Below are 26,671 nucleotides of genomic sequence, written 5' to 3'. Positions count from 1 at the left end.
CTATTTGCTGTCACTGTTGCACTCAATTGGGAATTTGCAATTGACTTGCAAATTCTTCTCTCCATTCTTCGGGGTTTTTCCTCTCCAAGTAAGGTTTTTTTTTTGTCTCTGTTCAATCAGTTTCGTCGTTTCTGTTTTGAATTTCGATTTTTTACTCACCAACTTTGATTTCTAGGGTTTAAAAGATTTTGGGGTTTTTTTGTTTGAATTCTTGTTTCTGGGTTTAATTTTGTTATTGTTTTGTTGTGAAGTTTATGGGAAAGTTTAGTTTTTGGGGATTATGTGGTTGGGGTATGAGGAATCAGAGCATGCCGGGTTTTCTTTTCTTGTAATTCTTGTTTTGGGTTTATTTCGTGTTTGTTTTGTAGGGAATTTCTTTGGATTAGTTTAATTTCTTGAGATTACGTGTTTGGGTTTTCAGGAATCTTGGCATAGTCGTATGATGTGGTAATTGAATTTAAGATAGTGTTTGTTTCTGAGTTTTTGTTTTCTGTTTTTTGTTTTTTGTTTTTTGTTTTTTTCTTAGTGTTATTTTATGGTGATTTTGATGAGTTTTAGTGTGATTTTCTTGGTAAATTACAAATTTTGGACTGGGGCTTATCAGGGTTTTGTTGGAATAGGCTGGAAAAATTCGAGATAAGCTTGAATGTTTGGAAAGTATGGATGTTTGAAACATGTCTTTTGACTCAATAATTATTTGGAATAATTTGGAATTTCTGAAATAGTTTGTGAATTATTTGTAACATAATAACCAGGGGAATTAGGGAATTATTGAAACAAGGGGACATATTCAGTTTACATTTGTTCAACTGAAATTTGGAGATAAGATTGGAAATAACTTTTGGTGATCTGTAGGCTTATTGTGTTTCTAAATTGTGGGAGTTTGAAGGTCTTTAACCCTTTCAGGGAAACATTTGAGAATATTACATTTTTATTTTGGCATATATACCGAATCTTTGGTTCATCGCAGAAAATTGATCAGTTTATGGTGAAGGTATTGGGTTGCTTCATTTTCAAAATAAAATGAACCCACAAAATTTTGCTGAATTTATCCAAAACTTGCGTCGGTTCAATTAGGGCCCAAATCCTTTGGTGAATTTGTCTCTCCCCCCATCCCCACTTCTCTCCTCAACCCAAACCCCCACCCCACCCCCACCACCCCCACTTCCTTTTTTTTTTATTTTTTTTAGTTTTTATTTTTTACATATTGGATAATTCTTCTTTGGAAAGTTCCAGAAAATTCTTAAGCACCACAAATATATATTGGCACCTTCATTGAATTTTTCAAAGGGCTCTTGCTTTTAGTTTTACTTGCTAGTTTGTGTGTGAAGTTCCAATCCTTGATCTCATTTTGTCATTTTCTGCTATTTGGTTGGTAATAAATTGTTGAAAATAATTTTCAAATTGCCATTTCTACCCAATTTGTTATGGGATTCTAATAATTCATTTCTTTAATTATGATTTCTTGGAAATCAAACTTGGACGTTTATCTGTTGTAGTTGAACTGGTGGTTGCCCCATCAATACAAGGGTTCTATGAATGTTGTTGAGCTCAAGACTTTAAGCACTGTTTCCTTCTTAAAAATTGTGCATGATATAATTTGTCTAGAAAAGTACAGAGAGGTGATCATATCTTGTTCCTCTAATGCTGCATTAGCTTATGGGTTTTTTATGATATGATTTTGCTTTGTTGTTCTACAAAAGGGAACTTACTGGTGTACTAATTCTTTACAATGTACTTTTCAAATTACTTTTTATTTAAAACTACACTCTTGATGAATTTTTCCTAGTGAAATTTGGGTAAAATTCATAATGTCCATTTGGTTTGCTTTGACAACAAACTATTTCAATCCTTCTACTTTTTCCTTTTTCTTATTTGTGGTTTTTTTTTTTTTTTTTCTTTTCCTCTGAAATAATCTTCCATTGAAACAACTGAAGGCATGAGGAACTTTTGAATTTCCCTCTAGAAAGTATTCACTCTAAAATAGTTTTTTTTTTGTTTTTTTCCACTGTATTTTTCCCTTTTCTGATTCTAATTAAAGGAACATATAAAAAATATAATAATGCTAAGGTATTGCTATTTTATCATTGATAATCTTTTCTTCTTGTAGTTGAGGATGTGTGATACTTACTTTTTGTTGTTTCTGCTTCTTTCTCATTAACAATTGATTTATAGTATGTTTTTGTTCTTCTGAAAGATCACCCTGAAACGTCCTTGTTGACTTGAAATTCTTCATTTGTACAGTTGGGTGCAGCATTAAAAGATTGATTGTTGTGAAGGAATTTGAAGCATGCAGTCAAATTCCAAAGGTCCAAATCAAATAGGACCCCCACATACAGCTCCACCTTCCTCTGTTTATTCTGAACCTTGGTGGCGTGGTGTTGGGTATAACCCCATTTCCACAACTATGACAGGGGGGAATACAAACAATTCTCCTTCATCTGAATGTCCAAATGGTGGTTCAGAATCCAATGATGGTCAGTCACATTCTAATGGTGGACTGAATGAGGAAGATGATGATAGTATCAAAGAATCACAAGCTACTGCATCCTCACAATCAAGTACCTGTCTAAATTACTATAGCATAATTCTTATAGCAAACATACTTAAAATAAATGCATAATGATGGTTGGACTGGTGCAATTTGGTTCTCTGACCACTCAGCCAACCATAGGGCCCCCCAGCCCCATTAAGCCACACTTTATGAAGGTCTTTTTGGCATCGATTTTGCTAATTTTCACAGATCTCTCATAATTCTAGAGCATAGTTATTGAACTTTGTTAGCTTTGTTGAGAATTTATATTCCTTTGGTCTACTTTTAGAGGAAATTTGGATAAGAATTTAGTTTTGACGAATATCTTGCAGTTCATTACTTGTTTTTAGCATGATTGTTTGCCAAATTAAGGAGATGGAATTTTTTTTTAGATATATCATGCTTGACTATGTTTGCTTCATGATATTTAGGATTCACATCTCCGTATTACCTAGTTCATGGCCATGTCCTGTTGTTTGAAATAGAAAACATAACGAAGGGTAAATACATGCTGCATCACCTCAATTGTTCCTATAACAGAGGCATCCTTTCACAAGTCTAAGTTATCTTAGTTTCAATGTTGCCACTTTATGGCCATTTCTTGATTACTTTAATCTTTTTGTTTTTTGTTTTTTGAATGGGATCCAAAATCGGTAACTTCTACATGTTTTTACTGTCTATGAGTGTCTCTTTTTTTTTTCCATTGAAAATAAAATGTTGCCTTTTTGGTGTATCCCTTGATTTTTTATATCATGTTGCATAATTCTTTTTGTTTTTTGGTTAATTTCATTTGCCTTTGCTGAGGTTTTACCTAAATACACTTAGCCACCACTAGTTTGAAATTTCATCATATACCTAGTTTGTCCTTCTCATTTGTTAATTTCACTTACCTCTCCTTTGACTCAAAGCAAGGGAGCTATTTGATGAAATTTCAAACTAGTGGGGGTTGAGTATATTTGGCCCAAACTTCAAGGGAGATTAACAAGATTAATCTTTTTTTTTTTAACCCCATTGGAACTATGAACGGGGAACCTCCCACAACCCTACCCCAACCCCTTACCAGTTGTGCCAAGCCTCAAGGGCTTCATAAATTTTGATTTTATATTGTGTTTCATTGACTTTGATTTTATATTGTGTCCTACATGTACTCTTTTCTCCCACATGTTATTTTTAGGTGCATATATTTATTGGATTCTCAAAATTTCTCCCAAAAGCTCATATGACCTTGGGGTGATGCATCTAGAATCTTCTCAATTTTTTTTAACCCTATAATATCACACGAGCAATTTTGGTCAACTAAGCACAGGTGGATCTTAGTACCAACGAAACTTGAAAAAGTTCAGAGTTCACACATCTTTGTAACTACTAATTCACTGCAACAAAAATATTAATAGGATGTATCTTTTAACTGCAGATTGCATCATACACTGTGCTACCTATCTTGTGTAGTGTGATGCAAACCACTGTGATTGCAACACCTACATGGCTGCTTCAACTAATCTGTGTTCCTATCTTGCAATTTCATAAAAGGAACATAAGAATTTGTACTAAAGCATTTTTATGGTCAATTTTCAAATCAAATTCAGAAGATAAAAGTTTAGTAGCCTATCCTACAAATGCAGTATTCAGAATCTTGACAATAGCAATTGAAGTTGTAGGTTACTAAGGACTCATTATACTTCTCCAAAAATTGATGCCGTTGCTAACTATCACCTTAGTGAATCCTGTTTTGTACTTAAACTGCTGCATTTTTTTTTCCTGATAGGCAAATAAGAAAAATATATGAAGTGCTTTGCAGAAGGGGCTGCAAACTAAACAAAGTATAAAAGAAAATTGATGACCAGAAAGGAAAATGTAAATGCTACAGACACTAACCAAGCCTTTAACCCTTTGCTAAACTTTCAATAAAAATTTAATGATGACAGGTTTCGCAACCTCCAAAGGACACAGATTTGAGAAAGTATTCTTCCAGGATCCCCTTCTAAATCATAAAGTATCTTTCCATTTCATTGTTTCATTAACTCTAGAAGAACGCAATGTACTATCCTCTACACCCATTTTCTGCTCTTGCCAATAGCACTGTTGTTCTGACCAATCTGGGTAGCAATTGATCAGTGCAAAAAGGCAAATAACAAGAATCATAAATTATATACACACTGAGGAATGAATATTGGATGTGGTTAGCCGACACTTTTGCTTGCAGAGACAGCGTCAATTAACAAGAATACTACCTCCTCTCATAAAATGTTGGATGATAAGAATCTTCTCCTAAGCAGCCTCCCAAATAAAGAAACCAACTTTAGAAGCACTTGAGCCCCACATCTTCATTGCTGTACACACTTCCACATTTATTTATTCATTTATTGTGCCTTTTTTTATGCCTTTCATATGCTTTGGTGGATGTTAGGGCTGTAGTTCACATTGGCTTGATTTAAATCATCGGCTCATTACCTAATAACTTGATTTTTTTGTCAAATTGGTATTTTAACATGGTCTCAAAGCCTTGGTTTACGGGAAGTCATGCATTGAAATTTCACTGCTTCTGCTTGTTTAATTTCTCTGATGTATTGGCCATGCAAGCCCACAAAAGGTTGTGCATAAGACTGGGTGTTAGGATTGTAGCCCATATCAGCTTGATACACATCATTAACTCATTACCTAACAATTTAAGTTTTTGGGTCATTGTTGGCTTAATAGTGGATATTCGTTCTTTGTTATACATTGATGACACTTTTATTCTTGGGGACAGATGGGAACTATGGACAAGAACATCAGAATTTGCAGCATATTGCACCCAATATACAGATAGGAAGTTCTGAATGCCTCACACAGCCTCCACAGCTTGAACTTGTTGGTCACTCAATTGTTAGTGCCTTTTCTCAACTTCCTCTTACTAATCTAGACTTTGCATTGTGTGCTAATAATTGCTTAACTTGTGGATTCAAGATTCTTTAATATACTAAAGAGAATTATATTTACCTGTCTTTGCAATAGAAGCGATTCCTAGCATTCTTGCAACCTTTTGCAGGCTTGTGCGTCAAATCCATATCAGGATCCATATTATGGGGGGATGATGACAGCTTATGGACCTCAGCCTTTGGTATGTATCAGGCCTTAATTTCCTTCTTAAGCAGCTTGATTGTTGACTTCTGGATGTAACAATTAAAAGCCCTTTCCTGTTTTCATTCTTGAAATCATTGATTTTGCAACAGAAGAGTTTCCTTCTTGAGATTTTAATTTAATTTTGTCAATTTTGATTTTATATCTCCTCTTAAATGGACGTCATTTCAGCTCTTCACATCTTGTGTCTTTTTCAAATCAACAAGTGTGTTTTTGGTCACAGATTAACCAATTTAGTTGTTGAAGGTGGTGTTCGAGCCAGCTTTTGTTACAAAGAGCCTTATCCTTATTTGGACCTCTGCTGGTTTACTCCTTCATAGAGGAAAATGTGGAGTGATTGTTCATTGATTGGGTGGTGGCTGGGGAAAGGAAATATTCTTTTAATGGACCAAAAATTTTTCTAGAGCAAAAGGGAGGCCTAGGTTAGGGTAATGTGATACTTACACCTTAGAGGGCAAAATTTACTTCCTTTTTGAAAAAGGGGGGAAAAGCTTGAAAGGAGGATCTGTGGATATGGAGATACATAGATGTCCTTGAAAGTTCAGCACTCAAGACCTAGATGTTTTAATGGACCAAGCTGTCGGCTTGGCATGATAAGAGGCTTTTTTCAGCAACTGGACGCTTGTGCTTTATCCTGGATCCCCATTTCATACCCATGAGGTGTTGAGTCCAAGCCAACCCATGCTCAGCTTCATTCGCTCCTAAGCGTCATATTCGCATGTCTGGATATGGGCAACTGTTAGGGTTGATAAACAAATAAGCATTTTAAAAACAGGTTCTGGTTGGCTCCACGGTTAGACCATTCAATCTCACTTGTTGTCCTACATAGGATGTGCTCAAGCTTTTAAGTTCCAAGCTTGATTCCTTAACAAGCTAAGTATTTGTGATCCCAACTTTGCAAGTTTGGTTGATCCGCTTGTGTAAAACTCTGTGCACCTGGATACACCAACCCCTCAAGTTCACTAATATCCTTTAGTTCTTACATTATTATGTTGAGCTGAGAATGCCTTCCAAGTTGATGGAAATACTTAATTTTTTTTTTTTTCCATAAAGTTGTATGTTCACCAATAGTATTTTTTCCCTTCAGTGCTTTAGCAGCCTTCCTGTTTTGAAGAAGACTTCCTGGCAAAAGAAGGGATTATACTCCTAAAGTGACTATCACGAGTGCTTATATACAATCATATTTCCATTTGGAGATTTTTCTTTTTTTTTTCCCTTTTTTCCTTTTTTTCTTTTTTTTTTTTCTTTTATTTTTTTGACTCATCATTTCCATTTTCTCTTTGTTCTAAGGACTAGTTGTCCTCATGCTACTTGTACTGTTTTCATTTTTGAAGACTGGTTCTTCTTGTGCTGTTTGTGCTATTCTCCCTTTACAAAATAATTCTAATTCCTCTAAAGGAAAATTGTCAGGAAACTTTGGGTTTATTTAGAACCTCTAGAATAGTAAGCTCTTAATGCTTAAAATTTTCTAACAAAACTTTGTGATAGCCAGGTTCATCCTCATTTACTTGGAATGCATCAAGCTAGAATGCCTTTACCCCTTGAGATGACACAAGATCCTGTTTATGTTAATCCAAAGCAGTACCATGGGATTTTGAGGCGAAGACAGTCCCGTGCCAAAGCGGAACTTGAAAAAAAGTTGATAAAAGTCCGAAAGGTAGAAATTAATGAATGCTTCTTTTATTGTCAGGTTATTTGATTTCATTCTGTTGCTTAAAATGAACTTTGGCCTGTACTACATGATAAAGATTGTCAATGAATCACATATTCCGCATCAGATAGTTTGCCAATTTATCATCTTAGTTAAAACTGTGCATTATTTAGAAGTAATAGTTTGTATGATCTACATTTTCTTAGGCTTCTATATTACCTCTGTAGTAATTTAATGTCTCAATTTTGTATTGTAATGTCTAATCGCTCATCTAGTACCCCTTATTGAAGTATCAGTAATTATTCAGAATTTAATTTTTCATGGATATTTGTTTTCACTTTTGTTCCTCTTAAGTCTTATTTGGTTTGTATTATAAAATAAAGATTGTTAATGAGTCACATGTTCTATCAGGTTGCTGATTTATGGTCTTATTTTCTTTATTTAGAAGTAATAGTTTGTATCATTTTCATTATCTAGGGCTCTTTATTATCTCTCTCACATTTCATAATATCCAAATTTTACTCCTTAAATTCTCAGTACATACCCAGTTGTTTTTATATTCAACAATAAAGCAGAGGATATTAATTGAGTGCCTGTGGGGAGCAAATCTCTATCGATGCCTTTCAAATTAAATAAGAATTTTTTAAAAGGTTTAGATTGCTTAACCCAAGTCCAGCCCCAACAATTAAGGTTAAGTTTTTTTGGTTGAATTGTTCTCTGAGAGGCCAGTGGGAAAATTTTGTGCAGTTCTGTAGATTATAACCCTTAATGGTGTGACGTGAATGACAGTTGAAAACACAGTTATTAGTCTAATCTCACCTTTTTGTTTGTAAGGCATGAATCTAGGAGTAAAGCATTCCCTGTCAAAGTTGTTCATATTCAGGACATTGATCTATGGGTTGATTCAACTTGTGAGGATGGCTGGAATCTCACATTTGAAGAATCAATGTGTTTGTTAAAGTGAGCATTGGCTTTGGATCAATGCTTATGGTCACGTTGTTCATACTCACTGAAAATACCTACATGAGGGAGAATTTACTTGCTGGATATTGGTGTCAATATGTATTCCTTTCTGTACGAGATTTCATCTATTTACAGTTTGCCAAACTAAACTCATTGTAGGATTCTAAGTTGCCTGATTGGAAATTGAATGATTTGTAATTTTGCAATCTGATTACCAGCTTTATGACGTCCTATTACTCCATTTTTTGCAGCCATATCTGCACGAATCCAGACACCAGCACGCCCTTAGAAGGGCAAGGAGTAGTGGAGGCCGTTTTGCAAAAAAGAATGCAGCTGAAGCTTCTAAACACGCTTCTGAAGAAAAGGTCACAGCTTTAGGCTCAGCCCCTTCACCACAATCTGTCAGTTCATCGGGTTCAGAGCGGTTGCCGTCTGACTCTACTGAAACCTGGAATTCCTCCAGTAGACAGCAAGAAGCAAGAGGGCCCCAAGCACATGACACCCATGAACCACCCAAATATAAAAATGGCAGCGGCTACTACCAAAGTCCTGGTGACTCACAGACAACAAATCATTCACACACTAGTGAGAGAGGGGAGGAAGACCAGCAATGGAAAAGCTTCTCTGCTGACCAGGGTTCTCAGAGGCCCCATGCCTTCCAGTGAGCCCCCTGGGAAGCCCTTGGTCATCTGGTTTTTATCCAAGGCAAATGAAAATATTCTCGGCTTTTGTTTGCTGGGCGGCAAATCATTCTTGGCTTTGCTTTTGTGCCTGCAGTGAGGGGGAAAAGAGGTTACAAGGAAATGAGTTGATGGGCATTGTAGCTTATTTTGATATCTGATAGAACTTCACTCCATTCTTCCCATAATACTGTCTTCTGTACAAAAAAAGGTGGACGAACTCAAGTAGGATAAGTAGGAACAATCAATCTGTAGGGACATTCTAAGCAATCAGACATCATTCTGTTGATCCATATGAAGACCCACATCTTTAACAAAGGCTTGGTTTCGGTCTGTCACCTATGCTGGTTAGACTGCATTAATGTTGCCAACAGAAGCAGCAATACCCCCATCTTTGGTGCATGACCCTTGATTAATCATGTGCATTTGATGATAGATCTGAACCAGCCACCACTATAGAGATCCATCGTCTCCAGAACTAGACTTTTGCTGAACAAGTATAAGATCAATCTATTTTCACCTAATGCCTTCTCTTTATTTTGTTTTCTCAGGTGCATTATTAATGCAGTAGAGCATTGCTATAATTTCCAGAATGAAATTTTGAAAGCAAAAAGATTCCTTAATCTTACAGTTATGTTGCAATAAAGTTGCTGTGATTTAGAGTAGGAGCTGATGAGCGTGAAGAGACTCCAATTGGTATTCAAGTCCAGGCCAAGCATGGGGGGAAAATCACCCCACCTGAGCTGGAAACCCTAAGCAATTGAGCTAAAAAGGCAACCAAGAACGTACTTCCAACATATTTGCATTCCAAACATGGTTTTAAGTTCATTCTCAGTATGTTGATTTGAACTTCTTCAGGCCAATGGATGGCTCTTAATGGAGATCACACTAGTGTGATATAAGAGCTAACAAAGCATAATTTCATTCAGAGTATGATATCGAATATCTTTTAAGTGGGTTCACAAGCCTCCCCACATTGTCAGCAGTCATCAATTTCCATGTATCCTATATTATGGGACCACATATTGGAAACCCAACTGCTTATTGTCATGATTTTCATTACATAGTTCTACATTCATAAAATCAAAGATGAAAAGCCAAAAAGTTTATAAATTTCAGAAAAAAAAAAAAGAAACAAATAAGTAAAGAAAGAAAACAAAATGGACACAAAAAAGAGCAAACTATGACCTGTTGTCTGCTAGGCATAGCATGATCTACAATCACGTACGATCCTCATCCTGTTGTTGATCATCATGCAACCTAGTTCCAGCGTCGTCTCCATCCCCATGTTGATCTGAGACAGTTTCTCCATCCGTGCCATCAGGTGAAACCGCTTCTTCAGGGCTTGCTTTGCTCCCATCTGTGAAACCGTTGGTGGGTTCTGTGACATCATCAACTACTGGTTGCTGCTTCTCCATCATTCCAGACAAAGCCAATCTTGGTGACCACTCAAGAACATCATCTATTATGTTTGAGACCCGCTTCTGATACCTGCAAGAGTAGAATAATCACTTCAGACAGACACATGGCAAACAATTAAGATATAATCCACTCCTGGGCTCCCAAGATTTCATGTCATGGATGACATTTGGAAGATGTATGGATCTTAGACCATTACAACACAATCCAGTTTCCCAATACATGTGTAGCATTAATAGTGAAACTTACCTGGCTCTTGCAGCTTCATCAGGGGCATGGTGCCTGAGCAACAATATAAACAGCACAGCCAACACTGCAAACAAAAGCCTAGCTGTCCACTTTGGGCGCTCCTCCTCATCTTTATTGGGCAAAAACCGGAATAATTCTCGTAGTGTTACTTCCTCTACAAGGATGTTAGGGAAAAACCAGACCCGCTTTCCAAGAATTATCCATAAAGCACCAAAAATTGCAACTCTCACTGCATGTATAAATAAAAAATAAGAACAAAAAATTAAACAAATTGAAGCAATCATTCTAGCTTCCCAACAATTTATCATCTGCCACCAATCTCTTCCTCATATTTAATTATCCCCATTAGTTAAAGATTATAGGAACAGCAAATCACAAGGCTTGATTTAACAGTAATTATGACAAGTCATCCCCATACTTTAGGCACACACTGCAACTGATCTCTTCCTCGTATTTAATTATCCCACAGCAAATCACAAGGCTTGATGCACATTTAAAACTTTAATTACAAGAAGTCCCTATGCCCTAGGCAAGGGCACACAGGCACTCATGTGCATACACCCTCATGCACGCACACATGCCCACCCACCCACAGGCGTGTGCACAGACACACACATCCATGCACACATGGAGCGTTAATCTCAAACCTAGAGATACAAATAATATTGATTACTCTGAACCCGGAAACCACAAGTTATAAGTTTGGAAAGATTATTCCACAATCCTTACAGCTGTCTCATTCCAGGTGAAAGACACAGTAAATTTAGTCTTAAAATTTTATGCCATGGCCACAATGCCTACACCTCAAATAAGATCGAGGAATTGATCATCATAGGAAAGTCCGAAGGTGGCCAAGTATCCTCAAAGCTGTTATTTGTTAAAGTACCAATTTAACATAAAAGCTTAAGTTATTAGGTAACAAGTCGCCAATGTTGAACTAAAGCTAAAGTCTTAACACTCCATCTTATGGGAGAAATAACTGAGGTTTTGATACAATGTTTAGATACTAATTAACCCAAAGGTTTAAGTTGTTATGTAATGGGTCAAGGATACATATCAAAAACAAAGGCTAAAGCCTTAAAATTATCCATATGAAGAAGCTGCCTTCAACTGTGGTTTGAGATCCTAGAATCCTTTGGCAACAAAATCCAACTACTCCACCTCAAACATCTTATAACATGACAACTGTGAATCTCTTATCCAAGGTGTGTCACCCCACAAAATTATCATTTCTATTTTTGACATTCCATCACATTTGAATATGAGTCAACAAAGAATACTACTCTCTATGTCCCAATCATGGACCTATGACAAACTGTGTTGAAAAGAATGATTTTTTGTTCATACATTTCTGATAAAATGATACAATATTTATGGTGTACAATCTTACAAAATTAGGAAACCAAATTACACAAAGTAAAGAAGTTGTCTAATTCCTAGAAATCATCTATCCGACTTAGAGCTCCATATTTAACCCTCTTGCTTCTTCAATGATAATAGAATGAGAAACATCAGTTCTGCTACCTTAGTCTAAATATTTTTAACTACTAGTATTGGTAACTTGCATCCATGGGGACAATTTAGCCCTTCTCCAAATTGACCTTCAAGTAGTCCCCATACAAAAGCAAATAAAAGTATGCCAAGGCAAACTAAACTGATCTGGCTCATCCTAGAAAAAAAACATACTTCCTCCAAGAGTAAACAAAAAAACACACAGATCACTTTTGAAGAGAGTATGCACCCGTACAAGGTCAATACCAAAGTTATGGTGGCATATCCACCCCCAAAGTAATCCTTTACTAGCATTACTGTTGATATGCCTTTGGTGCCTTTGTACACAGCATGTATACTTGAGTGTTTTTTTCTAGGTGTTGTTAGTATAATAAATTTCTGCCTATCAAAAAAAATTACTGTCACTATGCCTTGTTCAAATAGAAGGCTCATCACAAATTAGCCAATCTAGAAGAATCATCACTCCAAGTCTAATGATATTTCTCTCTCAAGAAATTAGAATGAATAAGTACTCCTATGGCCCTTTAAGTATTTTTAATCCTCTTGCTTCATCATTGATCAATTGAAAGAGAAATATCATCTTCCAATTCCTCACTCTAAATATTTGTACCTAGAAAAAGATTTGGTAGTAACTTAATCGCCTTGAAGTTTTATCCAGGGTTACTGTATGACTATCTCACCTATGGAATTTTAAAATTGGAAGTAGCTTTCGTGCAATGTAAGAATCCAAATCAACAAGATGATATGTACTTGCCAGGGTAGCCCAGTTGGTCAGGGCGAACACTAGGAAGTATGATCCCAATAAGTGGCACATAGTCTTGGGTTCAAATCCTATCAATGATGATACCTTGAATTTACTTAGTGTTAGTTGTTGCAGGGCGGTAAGCACCCTAACATTTAGGTCCTCATGGAGAATCCTAAGGGCTTCACCATGGAAGGTTCCTTGGTTATCAAAGAAAAAAAAAAAACAAAAAAAGATTTTATGTGCGGGGCGAGCACACATAAGATAAAGAAGAAACTCTCTCTAAGAGTTAAAGGAAGAGTATGCTTGTACAAAACTATGTGAATGGGGAGAATAACAAAGATTTTCTAGCATGGATATCAGATGTACAACATAAAAAATAATAATAAAAAAATAAAATAAAAAATTATTCTGAAGAACTGCCAATGCCTAAAAGGTGCACAATATGCATAATTATCAGCCAGTCCAATATGGCAATAATTTAAAAGGTACAAAATGGTACTAGATTTATATGTGACACCAGTACTCCATAACCAGGTAACAACAGTTAAGAAGGGTAAAAGGTGCAGTGCCTGAAAGAAAATTATGAATAAATTAAAATAAATAATTAGCTCTCCAGAACTTACATAATAGCAGGGAGAGTATGAGTAGTAGAACACCAGCACATGTATATAGTACTAGTAACTTGCACCCATGAGGATATACCGGAAACAAGCAAATAGCAAGAGTCAACACAGGCCAGAAAAATGAGAGAAGTGTCTGCCACAATGGCCTCCGTTTGACAAATGTCCATGCGAAAAAGGCATCATTTTCAGAAAATAATTGATCCTGTAAAACAGAGTCAGCAAGCAAAGTAATATGGTATCAATAACTTGACCTGGATAAATGGTTACAGAAGCATGATTTCCAAGAGAAATTGAACAATGCAGTAATCGTATCTTGAGGTGATGTTAATTGAATGTGATTGTATCAAAAGATCTATAGAGCAAATATAGCAAATGCAAAAGAGTTAGCCAAGGTAACAACAAATCACAAATGAACAGAATAATGCAACCGTTTGTAAAGCAAGGAAAGCACCAAATTTCATTTATTTAACTGGACAGTCCAACTGGAAACCATGATTGAGTTCCCCATGACCCACCAAAATTAAGCGTCAATGTACACATCAAAGGAGAACAGCAAGTTCTCATTACATGTAATAGTAAAAATCAGTAATCGTCAATGGGATCATTATCTTAAATATCCGTCAATATGTTGATAATTCCAATATGACAAGTATCGCATACACTTTCCAAAGTTTTCACACAAATTTCCCTTGTTTGGCTACTAATTCCACTTATCAAATATTCAATCAACATCTCCCGTAAAATCCCCAAGTACTCAGAACCTCAATATATACCATGCTTTTCCCCAATTTGAAGCACCATTTTAAAATTTGGTCACTAGTTGCAACTAGTCAACCAAATTGAGATCCCCACAGTCATCATGATATAAAATGGGACAAGATATGGCTACAAATTTGGCCATGAAATAAGATATTCAGATGGAATTCAGAAAAAATTTATTCCCAATTTCAACATATATAATTCAGATGAAAAAATAACAGAAACTCATTCAGGAGCTCAGGTGAAATTAGAGAACATCAGTTTAATATTAAAAAAGAAAAAAGACAAAACTGGATTTCAAAATACAGGCTGTAAATTTAGAAATTCAGACTTAAAATCCAATTCATCATTCAAGGAGGAAAAATATCTTGCCACCAAACTGCAAATTGGAAACCAGGATGTGAAGTACGTGACGAGCAATTTTAAATGTAACAAAATTCAATACACATCCCTAATCCTTGAACTGAAATAAGTGGTGAAAGAAAGCTATGTCAAGGCTTCTTCCAATATTGCTTTTTCTGAGATCTGCATAATGCTTATCTCTTCTACAGGGTTTCTTTTTGGATAATTTTATGATGTGTATGAGAAAAAGTTAAGAGATATGAATTGCTTGGAACATGACATGATATATAATTTGGAACAAGTCAAATCAAACCACATATATCACATTTCAGCCAATCTACTACAAACATTAACGTCCTTGAAAAATTTTAAATTATAAATCAAATGAAAAGCCATTGCTCAATTTTCTCTGAAGTCAAGGATGCCATGAATCATATCAAATATTCATTTACAACTTGAACAAATGACCCATAAAATCGATGAACAGGAGCTCACCTAAGAAATCCAACCAGTGTAGCAAAAATTATTGAGCAATAACTTTTGATGGTCATGGAAAGAAACAATGAAATCGACCAAATTAAGGGTATAAAGTAGACCTCCAAGCCATTTTGAATCAAATTCTGCCCTTTTAACCATCAGATAGGCAGATTTCAAGAAAATTTTCTTCCTCTTGTTTTTCTTTAAACAGATTTATAAGAAACATATGTAAACAACAAATCAACTCTTGAGAAGGTTCATTGTAGTATAAATGATCAAAGACCATTAATGTTACTTGTCATACATAAGCTGGTACCAAAACAAAACAATATTGCTAAGCAGACTAATTCCATATAGGCAGTGGAGAGGAAAAAAAAGTAAGATGCCATCATAATATGAACAGTAAAACCAGAAATTCAAGTGGTTCAACTGCCTCTTTGGACAAGCAATATGTTATATTCATAAACTACCAAAATCAAAACATTTAATTACCTCCTCAGGTGAAAGTTAAAAGAACTTACAGGGAAGATCTCTAAATGTGCTGGCCAAGTAGACAGTTTTTTCTTTCCAGGTCGAACAGTTTTCACCACACGATCACAGCGCACTAAAAGATTCTTCCTCAATAGAACATTGACAATATCCTCTACTTCTAGGTTTCTATCTGATTCGAGTATCTCTTTAAGGTCTGGATGATTTCTCAAAAAGCTAACAAAATCCTTCCCTCTAAAATATTCAACACGTGTCTCCTGTAAGACAGCCCACCTAGATACCAGATCCTTGTGATCCCTCACTTTCTCAGCAAACAACTGAAAAACATCCTTTTTTGCAGCTTGTTTCTGAAATTTGAATTTACAAACAAAGGTAATGTCAAATACCAGTAAAGAAGGAAGGAAAAAAAAAAGGAACACAAGGCAACTCAAACAAATTCACAAACTGTAACCATAACCAGAGATTAGTAAACCAAAATATTGCAATTCCCAACCAAAAGTTATAGAAAGTTCACCAGATAAAGGTCTGCATCAAGTACAAAGCATATAAACAAGCATGATCAAATATAAACAAGCATGGTCAAAAACCTAAATTACAAACTATAGAGAGAAAATGACATGAGCACGAGGCAAGCAGACAGAATAAGCACTAATGTACTAAAATAGAGTCATAGTCCCCTTATCTATCCATTCCTTCTATGTTTGCAATGCAAGAAATAAAAAAGAGAATATTTTTCAATCCACCAAATCATACACAAGGTTTTCGCTCATAAGAATTTCTTCACAAAAGGTTCTTTTGAAGTCAAAATAAGATTCTTATATAACAAACTAGGCTTAAGGAAAATCAACAACATATTAGGAGGGCAGCATGAACAAGAACCTTAGCAACAACAAAACCATACCAGATGACACTAAAAAGTCCATCAGTGTTCAAAAATTTGTATCTAACATGAGGAAAGTTAGGTTTGGGTCCCAGTCCAAAATACTCATCCATGGAAGGTTCCTCAATTATCAGGGAAAAATAAAATAAAAAAGGAGAGGAAAGTTAGATTCAGTATAATTGAGTCGAAAAATCAAGCAGTCAAATAAGAAGGCCCATGAAATAAGTTAAAAATAAAAAATTTGATCCATCACATATATAATTGCCATGAGGAAAGGGCACCAAGATATAAATTTTAAAGTTGAGCTAAAGCGCACAGCTTTCACAGAGGGTATTGATGTCAAGAACCTACTCCTACTTCCAAAATTTTGAGATTTTGATCACAACAGGACATGCAGTCATTTTCAGTAGCCAAATATCCTAACTAGGCATGAGAAAATTTTTGCCATCTCTGAAACCTTTCCTCTTGACAGAATTTATACAATCATGCCACAAAAGAGAAAATCTCATTGTAAGGTTTAGATTTTCCTTTGTTATTTCCATCTTTGCATGTCTTCTCATATTGCATGTGGTTCGAAGACTGCATGCTTTAGATGGAAGAGTAGCAGAAAACATCCTGACTTTGATGGCAGTTGATGATCATAGGGTCACAACAGGAATCTTGGGTGTGAATGGATGGACAACAGGTCTTAAAAGGAACTTTATCACAAGTATGAAAAAGAATGTAGGTAAAGGGAACAAAATGGCAATATCCTATTTTCCTCCTAGCAACACATGCACAAGAATAACATTGACGGTAGGTTTCTTATGTTTTCAGGAGCATGACTTAGAAATCTAGGGAGGCTTTTTCCAGAATTCAAGAGCAATGGAGGGTTGGAGGATGACTGTTTTTATATGGATAAGAAAGTTAACTAGGACCCTGAACACTTGCAACTTTGGCATTATAATCCCAGTTGATTACATGGGTCATGAACAATAAAGTCCAACTCAAAGAGCTATAATTAGGGTTCAAGTGACTAGGGCAAGTACCTAAAGATCCAAAATTAAAAAAGAACAAGTTTCTTGTAAATAAGAATCTATAAATGCATCTAAAACATATTCCCCATTCTCAACGACTCCATTGGGAGGTCATTGGGCAATGTCTACAAGTTAGAAACTATACAGAATCCCCACTTTCAAGGCCTATATAGATGCACAACCTTATAGTTATAAAATATTCCTCTCCATAAGCACTCTTACAAAACCAATTAGACACATAAAGGATTCTGCTGAGAGGGATAAACACCTCTTCACAATAATATGCCCCAGTTTCCAGGGAAGAGAGAACTACCTATAAAATCATTAAAGTGAATTGGTGTTGCCATAAAGGAAGTGTTACTGCTTTAATTTGAACTCGACTAAGAACCTGTGCCTTTTCGAGTCCAATAAAAGGAGAGAATTCATTGCAAGGAAATTTAGGGGCTCAGAAAATTGACATGGAAATAGACATTATTCAGTGTATTATCCATTTCTGAACATCAATATTTACCATATTGGAATCATGAAAAAGTTTGACCCCGTGCCCATCCAAAAGGATGTTCTATTTACAAAATGGGATTTATTTCCTTAGTATAATATAAAGATAAGAGGCCCTCATATGGAGGCACCAAATTTAATTCATTAACATCCTAGTTCAATATCGGTTCAACAATGTCAAAAACATGAATTTTAATGGGTTTGTCCTCCTGATACTGATTGTACCATATTGAATTTGTGGAAAATTCGAAAACCGCTGAACCAAAAGGTCAAAAATCCCTCCTTTAAAATATCGTCATTTACTTATTCCAGTCTTAAAATGAAAAAGAACCTCATATAGAGCCACCAAATTTAACTCATCAGCACCCCTAATTCAAAATCCGTTCAACAATGTGAAAAACAGGAATTTTGAAGAGCGTATATTGCTAGCATCAATTCTACCACATTCACTTGCGAAAAGCCTCAATCCCCATCAGTTCAGAAATTCAAAATGCCCCATTCCACGTTGGGTTCCATTCTCTTTGACGAATCCAATAATTGAAAGGAAAAAAACCCCATCCACCATCACCAAATTCAATTCACCAGTAGCCCTAATCCAATACACTGCTTCCCACAAGCCAATAACAACACCAAAAAATCCCCACATTTACACCAAATTTCACCGCCAAACTCAACAAACACAAAACAAATGCCCTAGAAAACGATCTAAACACACGAACTCTGAAAGAGAGAGGAGAGAAAATTTTTGAAAACCCTAGAAAAAAAAAAAAAAAAGGGAACGGGGAAAGAAGAGCAAACCCTGGGAGGAGTGTCGGAGTTGGAATCTCTGATGCCATTTTGTAAAGATCCTGATTGTCGTTTCACTCTCTTTTTCTCTGCTCCTGATGACTTCTTCATCTTTGCTCTTTCACAATACTTTCCTCTCTTCTGATTCTGTTCTTCCCAATGGAGTTTTGTCTCCGCTCAGAACTGAACTGGGTTCACGTCAACTCACCAACCCGGTTCGCAATTATTTCCTTGGAATTATATTTAGAAATAAATAAAAAAGAATTTATATTCTAACGCCCGTTTTGGGAATATATTTAGAATAATTTTTTATTATTTAAAATAAAAAACATAGAAAATATGTTTGATTTAAAAAAAAAAAAAAAATATATATATATATATATATATATATAATTTTTTATTCTTAAAAACAAAAAATATAATATTTTTAAATAACATTTTTTAGTTATTTTATATTGTTTTTACATTTTTTCTAATGATTGTTTTAATAAATAATTATATAAACATATAAAATAATTAAAAATAAAACACAAGATATAAATTTTATTTTTAAAATATTAAAAATAGATTAAAAATATTTTAAATTTCTAAATAAACTTTTATTTTATAAAAATCAAAAAATTATTTTCAAAAACTATTTTTCATGATTATTTTAAAATTTTTGAAAAATTACTTATAATATTGGAAAATCATTTATAGTATTTTATAGAAAAACATTTATTAAGTGATTCTCCTAAAAATATTTTTATATAAAATACTTTCCTTAAAAATACAGTCAAACATACTCTAATTTTTATAAAAATAAAAAATACTTCCACACATTATAAAAACGTCAACATTTTCAAAATAAAAAGTGACTATAAAAGAAAATGACTCCCCTCATCAACAAATTAAAATAATGGTTGTTTGGATTATTAATCAAGTTTTGGAAATTAATCTATGATTGGAAAACAAAAATTAGTTTTTAAATAATATAACAGGGTTTTGGGAATTAAATAGGATATTTGAGCTCGTTTGGTAACTATTTTATAAAACAGTTTTTAAAAATTGTTCTCTTATATTTTGTAAAACAAAAGTTGGTTTGAAAACCTCTTTAACCTATTTTTAATATTTTTAAATATGTTTTAATCATTCTACCCAACTCTTAGAAAATAAGTGAAAAATAATAGAAAACAATTAAAATATGTTATCGGAAACACCTTATTTTCTATTTTTAATAATAAAAAACAGAAAATAGTTTTTTTTTTCTTTGTGAAACCAATTTCTTAGGTTTTTTGTTATGAAGATGGGAAAACTGTTCTTGAAAACAGTTACCAAATAGACCATGATTTTAAAATGATATAATGTAGTCTTGAAATTTATACGTAATATAATAATTAATTATCAACTTAGCACACACTAAATGTCATACTTGAAACTCATATTGAATTATAGTTTATAACATCTTTAATTGCTTTTCATCAACATAATTATAAGTAATTTTACTTTAACACTATGTTTGCTTCAAATTACTAAAAAAGAAAAAAAAATATTAAAAAATGATTTTACCTTGTTTTATGAAAAATACAAAAAAATCAAACATAATTAAAATATAAAAATAATTTATTAATTTTAAATATATTTTTTATTTTTCTTCTTTTTAAAATTTTTCTCCCTATTTTCTTTCCATTGTATTTTTCCTTAAATTTTATTTTCTAGAAACCAAACATATGCCAAGGGTTAGGAAAATAGACTTTGATAATTAAGTTTTCAGAAACTTTGAATATATAAAATAATCTGGGTGACATAACAACAATGTGTAGGAAGAGTGTAAATAATTTCTATTTTTATTTTTGGGAATTATTTTTAATTTATTTTTTTTATTCTATTAATCTTATATTTTTTAGAAGAGTCTAGAATTATTGTTATTTTATTTTATTCATTATATTTATGGGAAGAGTCTAGTGGAGTCTCATTCATAAATCCCCTTCCACTTTGAGTCATATTCTAATCACAATTAAATTCCCATTGTGACTATGTTGGTGGCCTATAAAAATAGGTCTCTCGAGCTTGAATATTTTCAGGGAGTATTTTCATACATCTATTTAGAGAAATTTTTTCTAAACTCGAGTTGTACTAAATAGAGTGTACCTAAAGGCTTACAGATCTGCTTATACACTATTGGTACCTTAATGCACCGAGTTCATCTTCGAGGAGGGTGAATCTATTTCAAGAATTTATCACACCTCAACCGATAAATTTTTCTTCTTATTTATTATGTTATTTGTGTGTGTCTTTTTTATTAGTCTTTTGTTTTCCTAGCGTTAAATCCAACACAATGGAAACGATTTTCTCAGAACTGTTGACTGTTCACTTAAAATCCAAAATTTTCCAACGGTTAAGGTGAAAGGGCCAGATAGCATGTGATTTGTAGGGACAGTGGCTTTGATTGGTAGGGACAATGACAATGGCTTTGACCCATGATGGCTAGCCTTCTTACGGGTCAAAGATAATTCATTGTGGAGTTAAGCCATCAAAGGCAAAGGACCCTAGATTGGTGGCATTCAATGGATGGTGGGTATTATAAACGTATTCCAATTAATGTCATTTATATGATTCAACGTAGCTGTCCGTTTAAATGTCAATGCCCACCATTTACTTCCTAATTCAATAGATAATTCCAATTTCTCAAGTGACATCTTAGACATTGTACCTTAGTTATTATCAAGGTTTGAAATATCAGTAAATATGAATTTTAAGGATATATCGAAAGTATGGATAAAGCGAAAATTATACAAAATTTATGAAAATATTTGAAAAAAACTCTAAAAATGATGAATATAAGCAAAAATATAATGTTAAAGTTATTTTTGAGGGTAATTGATATGAGTATGATTAAATATAATATTTATTAAATTTTTATAAAAAATTGTTTAAATTCTTTTAATATATTTATATTCATTTATTTTAAAATTTAAAAAAATATTTTTATTAAAACATGTTTTATTACATTTTAAGTAAAAAATTAAATTGATTTATATAAAATATTTTATTTGAGATTTAATTTTTAAAATTTTATTACAAATACGTGGTGACAATTTTTTTATTAATACTAATTTATTTAAACAATTAAAATTATTAATAATTTATCTTATCAAATTAATTTTAATTTATAAAATATTAGGACTTCATTAAAAAAAATTATATTATAGCAAATTTTGAGTAAAATTACATTTTTAATATTTTAAAATAAAAACATTTAAAATTAAATAAAATTAAAAGGATAAATAAATAAATAAAATTAAGAGTGAATTGACGGTAATTTTTTAAAATAGGATTAATGAGATAAATATAAAAAGTAGTTAAAAATAAAATGATAATATAAAATAAAATGATATTATAAATTTAAAATAAAAGATGTACTAAAAATAAATAATTTAAAAATAGATAAATTAAAAAAAAAATTCATAAAACCATTGATTTTTTCTAAGATTTTGTCGAAATTCTTGTTAATTGGTGTTTCAGGTTCATCGATATCCGATATTTCGATGAAAAAACCAACATTTCAATCAGTGGTTGTGTAAGGACATCCCTTTTGTGACCACGTGGCAGATTGCCCTGACCCCACACAACACCCTTCTATTAGATACGTGACATCCCTCCATCTCTCTCAGGACAAGCACAAACAGGTCGGAACACCCAATCCGGCCCTTAAGTATCAATGGTCGGCTACCTTGTGTTCCTTTAAGAGTGCATGACGTGTTCCAAGCAGGTTCCCTAACTAGCTCCCACGAGCAATCATTCTTCCCCCTGCCAGAAGTACGCTCGACGGGATGTCTCTCTGTCTTTTCGAGCGACTTGCTACGCTCTACACCATGCCGCCTACAGACTGAGATGACAAGCTAATCACCAAGTCGCCCCACCAACAATCTCTGTCAGTCGCCTAAAGGATGATGATTGCTCTGCCATCCTCTATGCTGTCATCATGACTGCGAAAGTTAATAAGTCATCTCAGTATAGATGTGACAAGGCTCCAGACACTATAAAAGCCTTCCTGCGGCCCAAAGGCAAGAAGGGGGAGTATTCTAATCCATTCTTTCCCAAGCTCCTAAAAAGAGGGCATTCTCTCTAACTATTCATCTTACTTGAGCTTCGGAGGATATGTTCTGACATCCTGTCCGAACATCTTTTACAGGAATAAGGGAGAAGTGTTTCTTTTGATTGACTCAGCATCAACAGTTTGTTATTAAGAATTGTCTTTCACTAGGGAGGTAAGTGAATGCCTATATGTTGTAGTCATAGCAACTTCGAGGGTGTATCCACTTAGGTTAATGCTATTGTGGATTTTTACCTTCAGGTTTCATAAAGCTTAAGTAGACTAATGGTTTTGATTGAACATTTGTGTTTAGGCATAACAATATCCGTTTTCCTTTAGTCTAGTTGTTTTTCGGTTCAAGGTGTTTAAGAGATGATGTCACATCATATCACTTGGAATAGAAAAATGAGAGTTTTGGGTCAAAATGGCCCATTTTTTAAACTTAATGTTGAAAACGGGCACATTTTCAAACTATTGTTCAAAATGGCCTTTTTGATGCCACATAGGCGCCACATCATTTAATTTTTTTTTTTCGTCATTATAATGAAAGCCGCAGTTAGGAAACGCGGCTTCATTTTTGTACTTAAGCCGCAGTTGGGAAACGCAATTTCATTTTTGTACTAAAGCCGCAGTTGGCAAATGCGGCTTCATTTTTGCACTAAAGCCGCAGTTGGCAAACACGGCTTCATTTTTGTACTAAAGCCGCAATTGCCAAACGCGGCTTCATTTTTTAACTAAAGCCACGGTTGGCAACTGCAGCTTTAGTTAATTTTTATTTAAATTTAAAATTTAATTAAAAAAATTATTAAATTACAATTTATGAATGAAATTTAAAAATATACTTAAATAATAAATTATTTATATTTAAATTTAAAATTCTAGTATTACTTCAACAAACATAAATTGATAAATAGAAGATATTATAAATGAATATTTTATTTATTAATAAATTAATAATCTTAAAATAATAAATGTATATAACATATAAATAATATATAAAATTGTATAATTTATTAATTTAAGATATTTAATTTGTTAATTTTTAAGATATTAATTTATTTATATTATGATAAATTTATCTTTATCGAAATAATAGTATAGTAGTTAATAACTGAGATTTCAATTATAATATTTTTTTTTACTTTCAAATTTAATTAAAAACTATTAAATTACAATTTATGATTAAAAATTTAAAAATATACTTAAATAAAAAATTATTTATATTTAAACTTAAAAATCTAGTATTATTTCAACAAACATAAATTGATAAATAGAAGATATTATAAATGAATATTTGATTTATTAATAAATTAATAATCTTAAAATAATAAACTTATATAACATATAAATAATATATAAAATTGTATAATTTATTAATTTAAGATATTTAATTTGTTAATTTTTAAGATATTAATTTATTTATATTATGATAAATTTATCTTTATCGAAATAATAGTATAGTAGTTAATAACTGAGATTTCAATTATAATATTTTTTTTTTTACTTTCCAATTTAATTAAAACCATTAAATCACAATTTATGATTGAAATTTTAAAAATATACTTAAATAAAAAATTATTTATATTTAAACTCAAAAATCTAGTATTACTTCAACAAACATAAATTAATAAATAGAATATATTATAAATGAATGTTTTATTTATTAATAAATTAATAATCTTAAAATAATAAATTTATATAACATATAAATAATATATAAAATTGTATAATTTATTAATTTAAGATATTTAATTTGTTAATTTTTAAGATATTAATTTATTTGTATTATGACAAATTTATCTTTAACAAAATAATAACATACTCTTAAGCCGTAGTTGTCATATATAGATTTTTTTACAAAATTAGTTAATGAAATTAATTACAAAATGTCTACTACAAAATGTAATTTTTAATAGTTTAATTAAAGTCACAAAAAATATCCACTAAACATTAATATAGTGGAAAATAAAAAACATATATAATCTCACATGCCTCCACAAGGAGAGAACCTATATGTAATTGGTACTCTCTTCCTTTTTGGACAAGAACCTATATATAATCACACATGATAAAATTTATTTCTCACATGGATACAATTGGCCAAATAAATGCCGAGGCTAGAAATTGGTTGGAGCAAATTCCTCTTGAAAAATGGGCACTCTCATATGATGGTGGGCGGAGATATGGGATTATGACAACTAATATGTCTGAAGTTTTTAATGGTGTCCTTAAGGGTGCTCGTAACTTACCGATAACAGCTTTAGTCCAGTTAACTTTCTATCGGGTTAACAGTTACTTCACAGTCAGGCGGGAGCATGGTGCCAGTCGGCTCACTTCAGGTGAAGAATTCACTCCACATATTGACGCCAAGATAAAGGCTAAAGTTGTTAAGGCGGGTGCACATGAGGTTCTTTTGTATGATCATGTGGCGGGACGTTTTCATGTTAAAACTAGACACTCTGTTGGAAGCAGTAATAGGAAACCTCACACATATCATGTTACCCTTCAAACGGGGTCTTGCACATGTAACAAAACACTTTTGTTAGGATTCCCATGTTCGCACATTCTTGCTGCTTGTCATTGTCGAGCAATTGATTTTCGACAATTTGTACAAGGTTATTACACCACACGTGCTTACCTATCAACATGGGCTCCCTTGTTTTATCTCATATTTGATGAGTTGGAGTGGCCTCAATATAATGGACCGATAATTGTGCCTTCAGACTCAATGAAACGGCTAACTTCTGGTCGACCAAAATCAAGTCGTTTGCATAATGAGATGGATGCAAGGGAAACTAGGACTCCACAAACATGTGGACTTTGCAAGCAATCGGGTCACAATCGGCGTTCTTGTCCAAAAAGGAAGAGAGTACCAATTACATATAGGTTCTCTCCTTGTGGAGGCATATGAGATTATATATGTTTTTTATTTTCCACTATATTAATGTTTAGTGGATATTTTTTGTGACTTTAATTAAACTATTAAAAATTACATTTTGTAGTAGACTTTTTGTAATTAATTTTATTAACTAATTTTGTAAAAAAATCTATATATGACAACTACGGCTTAAGAGTATGTTATTATTTTGTTAAAGATAAATTTGTCATAATACAAATAAATTAATATCTTAAATTAATAAATTATACAATTTTATATATTATTTATATGTTATATAAATTTATTATTTTAAGATTATTAATTTATTAATAAATAAAACATTCATTTATAATATCTTCTATTTATTAATTTATGTTTGTTGAAGTAATACTAGATTTTTAAGTTTAAATATAAATAATTTTTTATTTAAGTATATTTTTTTAATTTCAATCATAAATTGTGATTTAATAGTTTTTAATTAAATTGGAAAGTAAAAAAAAATATTATAATTGAAATCTCAGTTATTAACTACTATACTATTATTTCGATAAAGATAAATTTATCATAATATAAATAAATTAATATCTTAAAAATTAACAAATTAAATATCTTAAATTAATAAATTATACAATTTTATATATTATTTATATGTTATATAAGTTTATTATTTTAAGATTATTAATTTATTAATAAATAAAACATTCATTTATAATATCTTCTATTTATCAATTTATGTTTGTTGAAGTAATACTAGAATTTTAAATTTAAATATAAATAATTTATTATTTAAGTATATTTTTAAATTTCATTCATAAATTGTAATTTAATAATTTTTTAATTAAATTTTAAATTTAAATAAAAATTAACTAAAGCCGCAGTTGTCAACCTCGACTTTAGTTAAAAAATGAAGCTGCGTTTGGCAACTGCGGCTTTAGTACAAAAATGAAGCTGCGTTTGGCAACTGCGGCTTTAGTGC

The 26,671-nt window shown here is 32.6% G+C and overlaps 2 protein-coding genes across 2 annotated transcripts; one reads left to right on the top strand and one right to left on the bottom strand.

Moving 5' to 3' along the window:
- LOC117916114 (nuclear transcription factor Y subunit A-1-like) lies at window positions 1–9,303 on the top strand. The gene is made up of 6 exons (XM_034831972.1): window positions 1–88; window positions 2,245–2,561; window positions 5,283–5,398; window positions 5,562–5,633; window positions 7,146–7,310; window positions 8,519–9,303. The coding sequence occupies exons 2-6, from the start codon at window positions 2,291–2,293 to the stop codon at window positions 8,930–8,932; spliced, it is 1,038 nt and encodes a 345-aa protein (XP_034687863.1). The 5' UTR covers window positions 1–88; window positions 2,245–2,290; the 3' UTR covers window positions 8,933–9,303.
- A 589-nt stretch (window positions 9,304–9,892) lies between these two features.
- Window positions 9,893–18,939, bottom strand: LOC117916113. The gene is made up of 5 exons (XM_034831970.1): window positions 18,755–18,939; window positions 15,595–15,909; window positions 13,496–13,697; window positions 10,616–10,844; window positions 9,893–10,438 (listed from the first exon to the last, which is right to left on the bottom strand). Exons 1-5 carry the CDS (start codon window positions 18,851–18,853, stop codon window positions 10,168–10,170), a joined length of 1,116 nt encoding a protein of 371 aa, XP_034687861.1. The 5' UTR covers window positions 18,854–18,939; the 3' UTR covers window positions 9,893–10,167.
- Window positions 18,940–26,671: the final 7,732 nt, after the last annotated feature.

The sequence above is a fragment of the Vitis riparia genome, chromosome 6 (assembly GCF_004353265.1).
Source record: "Vitis riparia cultivar Riparia Gloire de Montpellier isolate 1030 chromosome 6, EGFV_Vit.rip_1.0, whole genome shotgun sequence".
Classification (NCBI taxonomy): Eukaryota; Viridiplantae; Streptophyta; class Magnoliopsida; order Vitales; family Vitaceae; genus Vitis; species Vitis riparia.
Note: the sequence above shows the minus strand (reverse complement) of the source record. Positions and strands in the feature narration are given on the sequence as shown.

Bases quoted from the DNA above. Each gene is read 5' to 3' on its own strand.
- LOC117916114 (XM_034831972.1), top strand. From the start codon at position 2,291: ATGCAGTCAAATTCCAAAGGTCCAAATCAAATAGGACCCCCACATACA. The intron at 5,399-5,561 runs GTTAGTGCCTTT...AACCTTTTGCAG, and splicing joins AACTTGTTGGTCACTCAATT to GCTTGTGCGTCAAATCCATA. The intron at 5,634-7,145 runs GTATGTATCAGG...TGTGATAGCCAG, and splicing joins CTTATGGACCTCAGCCTTTG to GTTCATCCTCATTTACTTGG.
- LOC117916113 (XM_034831970.1), bottom strand. From the start codon at position 18,853: ATGAAGAAGTCATCAGGAGCAGAGAAAAAGAGAGTGAAACGACAATCA. The intron at 15,910-18,754 runs GTTTGCTCTTCT...TTCAAATTTCAG, and splicing joins ACTCCGACACTCCTCCCAGG to AAACAAGCTGCAAAAAAGGA. The intron at 13,698-15,594 runs GTAAGTTCTTTT...TCTGTTTTACAG, and splicing joins CACATTTAGAGATCTTCCCT to GATCAATTATTTTCTGAAAA.